The sequence below is a fragment of the Gavialis gangeticus genome, unplaced genomic scaffold (genome assembly GCF_001723915.1).
Source record: "Gavialis gangeticus isolate Ggan-Ray unplaced genomic scaffold, GavGan_comp1, whole genome shotgun sequence".
NCBI lineage: Eukaryota > Metazoa > Chordata > Crocodylia > Gavialidae > Gavialis > Gavialis gangeticus.
The window spans coordinates 10,595,447-10,602,691 of NW_017728993.1; the positions used below are offsets into that span (position 1 = coordinate 10,595,447).

At 43.6% G+C, this 7,245-nt stretch overlaps 1 protein-coding gene across 1 annotated transcript in view; it reads left to right on the forward strand.

Annotated features, from left to right (window-relative positions):
• The window catches only part of LOC109305295 (FRAS1-related extracellular matrix protein 1-like), a 111,777-nt gene extending 105,786 nt beyond the window's left edge, over positions 1 to 5,991 (forward strand). Inside the window, 1 exon segment of the mRNA XM_019528293.1 lies at positions 5,607 to 5,991. Within this exon segment, the coding sequence (XP_019383838.1) occupies positions 5,607 to 5,991 (385 nt within the window).
• The last annotated feature ends 1,254 nt before the right edge of the window (positions 5,992 to 7,245 follow it).

The window sequence follows — 7,245 nt, forward strand, 5'->3', positions numbered from 1 at the left end:
ACTCAGCCAGCAATATTAAGCTCCACATGGCCAACACTGAGCATTTGATTTCTCTCTTCTACCTTCCCTCCCTCCCCCCTCACCAAGCCTTTGCTTCTCCCTCATTTCCCTGTTGTTGTGAAGTCACAACAACAGTCACACAAGCCTATACTTTGGCATCATCTTTGATTCTTCTCTTGACCCTTGCTTCTAAGTCATATCTGAATCTTGCCACTGTAGTCTGTCCAACATTTCCAAATTGCCAGGGTTCTTGATCACGTCCTATGTGCTTCGACTCCTCCAGTTGCCATTTGTTTGGTCTACATGCCGTGCACATTGGTACTCAAGCCCACTCAGAATGATGCTGCGTCTTCTTTATTTGTTGCTCTGACCGCATCAATCTTTTCTTTATATTCTTCCACAAGCTCCTCTTCCTCCACTGCAAAAAGCACAAATGGCGCATCTCTGCCCTTCGTTTATCATCTAGCCCTGCACTATTGCTCATGCCCACTCTCTTACCAGGTACGCTTTTGCTCTTTACCAATAAATCGTGCTTACTGTATGATTACTACAGTAACGCTGAAAGGCCAACCAGCAACTGGAGCCCAATTTTGCTAAGCACTTTTTAAACACAGAGTAGTAGACAGTCCTTCCCCTGAGAGTTTATAGTGGAAGCCAGACACAGGGTGAGGGAAGGGTGCATTGCACTGGCAGAACGAAGAACAATAGAATGGTAGCTAAAGGCATGTTAGTCCCTTGGTTTTATTTGGAAGGGTATTTAGAAGGGGATCAGATAAATGGAAAGAAAATGAAGGGCAAGGAGATGGTGGGCTGGGAGGGCATCTGGTGAGATGGGTATGGGCAGAGTGAAGCTGAGGTGAAGTTACCCTGAGGAAGGTAGATGGCTTGTATAAACAGCTGATCAACACAGGGCAGCGAAAACCTGGTCTGAACCTACAGGATGTTTTCTGAACATGGTAAGGTCCCTGCAGCTGCTCCTACTGGTTGGTCGGCATGTGTGAAACGGGCCGTATTTGACTCAGATTCGGCCCGAATCAGGGACAGTGATTCAATTAGTTGATTCAGATCACTGTCCCTGATTCAATTCAGCTGAATCCAGATCTGCAGATTTGATGCTGGTTCAGAGAATCAGCGATTCGGACATAGACACAGCTTTAAACTTTTTTTCTACAGACCTTGAGGTACCAGTGCGGCTTGCGATTGCTGCGATGCTGGGGCACATGGAGTGTCCCATAGGAGTGCGGGGGTACCCTCCACGTGCTCGGTGGCAAACCCGGAAGTGGACCAGAAGTATGTCCAGTCCACTTCTGGGTCCGCTGGGGAGTGCGCTGCCCCCACCCCCCCGTGCTCCCTTGGTTTGGCAATTGGCTGAGGGGGGACCCCGGGTGCCCCCCCAGACTCGAGAGGCACCAGTCGCTGAGCCAGGAGAATGCCGGGGGGGCCCCTGCATGCTCCCTGGTGGACTCAGAAGTGGCCCGGAAGATTCAGAGATTCAACCATCAAATTGGGCTGAATCTCCGCCAAATCGAATCAGGGACTGAAGCTTTGCAGAGCCCTACTGGCTGGAGTCTCTGGCTGGCTCCTTTTCAGGTCTTTTTTCCAAGACCACATGATTGAGTAGAGAGAAGGCACCACATGGGTCCAAATGGCTCAGTTGTCTTCATGTTCACTTATCCTTTAAATGTCTGCAGAATCTACACTTAGGACAATCTCCTAGTCAAAATTGCTAAAGCCAGGCCATGCCCTTTTTCAGGTCCACTATTTAGAACTTAGCTTTGCCGCAATATCTGCCAATCAGCCCTTTGTTATCCCCACTCTCTGTGCCAATGCATCTGGTTTGTCCACTTATTGCGTCCTGTGTTTTATTCAGACTGTACGCTTTCTGGGGTGGGGAACTTTGCTGTTCGCCTGCCTGGTATTTAGCACATTTAGGACCTGCTCTCTGACTAGACACTTCTGAATGCTGGTGGCTGTCAGTGGGAGATGGGGAGGGCACAAATCCATCTAGATATACAGGCAGCCCCTGCTTAACGCTATTTCGCTATAACACTCATTTTAAATTGATACCTAATTCCACTTGGTGCTCAGCGACTTTTGTTATAACGCTTATGGTCACCATCTTGGGTTATTAAAAACACTTGCGGTCACCATCTTGGATCGTCAAATACTTCTGGTTTCACTTAACGCTTGTTTCACTTAACGCTCGGTTTTTCAGGAACCAATTAAGGCGCTAAGTGGGGGTCGCCTGTACCTTACTTAAAGGTGGACCTGTGGTCCGACTAAATAAGGCATCACTTATGTTCTTATGCACTCTGCTGTTATGAATAAACAATTCTTGGTGACTCAAGTGTCCACACTGAGCAGTTTAGGGGCACCTGTTGCATTTGGAGAGACCTGACATTTTACCATATGTATTCAGCTTGCATCTAAATTTTAGGTTTTCTCCATGTGAAATAAAATCTAAACTCTTAGCTTGGAGGTGCACTGCTGCTATAGTATTCTCAGCTCCATGTTCATGGCTGGATTCAGCATCCTCTCAATAAATGGAGGCTGAACACATGAAAGAGATTATGCGCTGAGTACCTGTAGGAGAGGGCACCATCTGTATGTCTCTTCTCCCACACTGCCATTGACTATTTAAAGCAGATATAGTAGAAGGCTCCAGGAAGAGGAAGGGGGAGAGTAAGAGATGCCTGTCTTTCAGGAATCAAGGAGTTAAATATAGGGATTAAAAAATCATTAAAAAAACCCTGCACCCTAAATTAATTTCTGCTGATAATCTATATCGGGTTAAATAACTCCTCATTATTCTGCAACACAGCTGAGGCTTCTCAAAATGTTTATCTTGTTTTGTAACTGGTACCTTCTGGCATATTCCAGTGCCAACTCTCCTAGCTCTTGCTATATTTCATTCTCACTATTTTTGGAATGGAGCTGCTGGTTCCAGGTGATTTAATAAATTGCTTTTTTTTGTGTTCCTTTTAACTTACCCATCTGCTCAACACATGCGTAACTTGCAATCTGTCGGCAGTTTGCAGAAAGACAAACTGTCAGAGCTGCGTGCATTTGACAACTTTGTTCCCAATTAGATTAGTGGTAATTTTAACAGATTTCAGGGCAATCGAAAAAAGGGATGACATGTTATTAAAGCATCAATTTTGACAGACCCGAGCACATACAATTTCAGTGTAAATTATTTTAAATGCTTTAATTAAAGCTCTGAAAGATTTACCCTTTTAAGCAGTAAGTGATTGCAAGACAAATATAAAGGGAAAGTGGATAACAGAGTTTCCTGAATGGTTTATGCTGTGCATGGCAGTCCACCAGTCACCACCACCAGAATCTATGACTGTAATGTTGGAGGCATAGTTAATTATTCATAGCCTCATCTCTGGAGCAGATGTGATTAAGAACATGAAGTGCAGTATTCAGAGATCTAAGCCATACCTACGAAAATCTCAGCTCGATCCTTTTTTAGTTTGGAAGGCCTGAGAGTATCTAACACTGGCTAGATTTGTAAATATTGTCATTTTGCTCTTTGTGTTCTGCAACCTTTCTGTAAAGAGGAAGTGAAGACCAGCCATGTCTTTCACCTACTTGAGGACACTTTACAGGCTTAGAAGCTAAATAAAAAAAAATACCATATATTATTTAAGCCGAATGCAGCACTCAAAGTGCATCACTACAAGAGTGAGATGCCATACGGGTAGTACATTTAACCATTCAAGTAGCTTTATGAATTGTGGCACCAATCCAGCATTCTTTACTCGGGCAAACCTCCTATTGACTTCAGAGCAAGGAGCAGAGGATGAGGACCCTCTGCTATGTAGCCACGGTATATTGTTGGCATAACTGATTTGTTTTACCAGGATGGGAGTAATCCTTTTAACCTCCTCACCATAGTGGGTGGGAAATAATTTCCGCGCATTAGGTACCTCCAAATGGGTGTTTGGGAAGGGGCAAAGTGTTTTCACACTTCCTTATAGCTTCTCGATGGAGGCCAGGCTCAATTGTGTACTGAGAGCTGGGACTACTCTTTAGTAGTACCCAGTGTTTACATCTTTCCAAAGGAAGCAGAGGAGTGGTGAAGCGGGGCAGCAAGCAAGATCATTGTAGGCACTAAGGATCTTTTGAAGAAGGGGTAAAATATAGGTGAGTGGTGGTACTTTCAAGACAAAAGTGACCCTTGTTTCTTAGGCACTGGTGGAGCAAGGGCTTTTAGAACTTACGTGTTTAAGTTGAGGAGCCCCTGGGAGGATCTCGCTACCCTCTTACGTTATTTGCTGTCTAATACGAGCTAAACTTTTTTCTGTGCATCTGAAAGTTTGTCTGACATCTCTCCCAACTATATAATTTTTCCAATAACAAAAAAATCTTTCTTATCAAATATTCCATGGACCATAATGGCTACAACACTGCTACTTCTTTCTAATTTTTTTAAATATAAAATTTTGGGATGAAACTTTAACTTTCATTTTTTTGTCCTCAGTTGCGTTTTCCCAGGATGCTCTGATTTAGGGATTAATAAAGAGTTTGCGAGAAAACAAAAGCCATTACCCACCATCTTAGAACTTTTCCCAAAACAGCTTTATTTTCCTCAGAAGTTCTGAAATGCTTGGATGTTTTTCTCACTTGGAATTTTCCTTTTGGCCCAAATCTCTGAAGGGCAAGATAATGTGAAAGTGATGGAAGCTGTAATATTTTCTGCTAAGAACATAGGTAGAAATGCTGGAAATTGGGAGGGGGTGGGGATGGTTGGTGTCAAAAGATGTCTAGATGTCTAAGTCCTGGTGTTTGCAGTGATTTATAGTTGGTATGAGAAAATCTGATTAGCCAAGTGAAGTGCTCATCCACATCTCCATACCCTTGCCCCTGTGTATTTCAACGTGTGTTCACCTGCCTCATCTGTTCTTTGGTTTGGAGCTCTTTAATGAACTTAAAAAGACTTATGCTGTTAAGATTAGTTTCTGCATCATGAACAGATCCAAGGAGGTGATCCTCCCCCTCTACGCGGCACTGGTCAGGCCGCAGCTGGAGTACTGTGTCCAGTTCTGTGCGCCGCACTTCAGGAGGGATGTGGACAGCATGGAGAGGGTCCAGAGGAGGCCACTCGCATGATCAGGGGGCAGCAGGGCAGCCCCTACGAGGAGAGGCTATGGGACCTGAACCTGTTCAGCCTCCGCAAGAGAAGGCTGAGCGGGGATCTGGTGGCCATCTACAAACTTGCCAAGGGGAACCAGCAGGCTATGGGAGTGTCCCTGCTCCCCCAAGCACTACCGGGGGTAACAAGAAACAATGGCCAGAAGTTGACTGAGAGTAGGTTCAGGCTGGACATCAGGAGGCACTGCTTCACTGTCAGGACAAAAGGGTCTTCAGTCACTGCTCATGTGGGCGCCTCCTCTGTGCTCAGGTGAATTTGCCACACCAAGCAGTGATGGGATCCAGTTGTAGTGACAGACAAACCTGTCTCTTCACCCTACCTTGAACCACAGTTAACTTGACAACAGTGAAGAACAGCAACGTGAGGTTAATTTGCAGCAGAGGGGGCTTGGATTTTGTTTTAATCCATAACACATTATATCCTCTCTCCCTTCCTTTCTAAATAGTTTCACCATTGCCAATGGTCAGATGAATAGAAGTGGGCAGCTGGAGTTCAATATTGAGCACGCTGATCGCGTTCCCCCTACCTTGGTTAACAACAAAGGCATCCATGTAGTGGAGAGTGGCACAGGAGTGATCTCACCAGATGTTCTTCAGCTTAGCGACCTGGACAGTCCATTAAAGAACCTGACTTACATAGTGACCCAGCACCCACAGTATGGCCACCTATACATGAAAGAGACTGTTTTGCACTGGAGCCAGTTTATACAGGTGGATGTTAATGCCATGGAAGTATACTACAGACACAGCAGAGATGCTGGGCAAATAGATAAGTGTTCATTTATAGCTACAGAAAAGTCACTTGTGGCTTTCTGGTCAATGGGCAAATGAGAGAAAAGCCAGTGGAATTTGTAATACAGGTAAGTAATATAAGCACTTTCTGTAAGACTTTTAGAGTAGGAAATATCCAAGCAAGAATTCATTCAGGTTTAATTGCCAGAGGAGAACAAACTCTTGGCTGAGGCTGATGAACCCTTTGGGATAATAAGTATTTGTTACCATTATTTTTCAAGTTCCTGTAGCTCTATATTGGGGGTGGGCAAAAAGCGGCCCGGGGCCAGATGCGGCCTGCCAGGCCATTCTATCTGGCCTGTGGGGCCCCTAAAAAATTTAGAAAATTAATATTAATCTGCCCTGGCTGGCTGTCATGCGGTCCTCGATGGCTTGCCAAAACTCAGTAAGCAGCCCTCTGCCCAAAATAATTGCCCGCCCCTGCTCTATACCTTCAGAATCAAACCAGGAAATCTTGTGAGAAACTTTTTTGATAAATCTGGACAAATGGGTTAAAGTCAAAAGGCTGACTATGAACATCATATACATTTTAGATTATTTTTCTGAACATAGTGGAACCATTAACATTTTGAGATCAAATCACTATTAACTGTCGCTGAAGACCTTGCTTATAAACTAAATGAGGATTTTTTTCTCATTTTATTGCTCATCTAACCAGACAGAGCAGAGCAAAAAAACAAAACAAAACATTGCTTATATATACTAACAGGTATCTTGGCTGTAAAACATAAGCCAGAAACATCAGATGATAAATAATTAGCAATGGTTATTTCGAAGGCATGGCTTTTAAAAGACTGCTTAGGACAGGGTATGCTCTGTGCTGTTTATCAAACAAACTTTTATCATTTTTTAAAGTCAGCTTTAAATGAATTTTTGTTTGTTGCTGGGACTTCTGCTTCTGGTCTGAGCTAATTGGCAAAGGTTATACAAAAGGTTGTTTATGTGGTGCGTCTGACTTAATCTTTTGGTGATCTCACAAGAATATTTGATTTCTCTATCAGAAATATTCCAATAAACCAGTCAAAACTTTAAACTCTTACCACTGTGAAACAAACAGAAGCTTTTAAGATTCAGCCATGAGTGACTATTGCCTGCAGATTTTCTGATGCTATTCATTGATAGATTGGCCAAGATCAAGTACTCTATATTCTGGGAATATCTGGGAAAATTCAGATCCTAAACCTTGTGGAATATGCTGGTTTCTAATCTGTATTGGTTGGAACAAGCCATGCATAGCAGAGTAATTTCACTTTTTCTGAAAAACTCAGTCATCATGCAATTAGCTCTAATTAG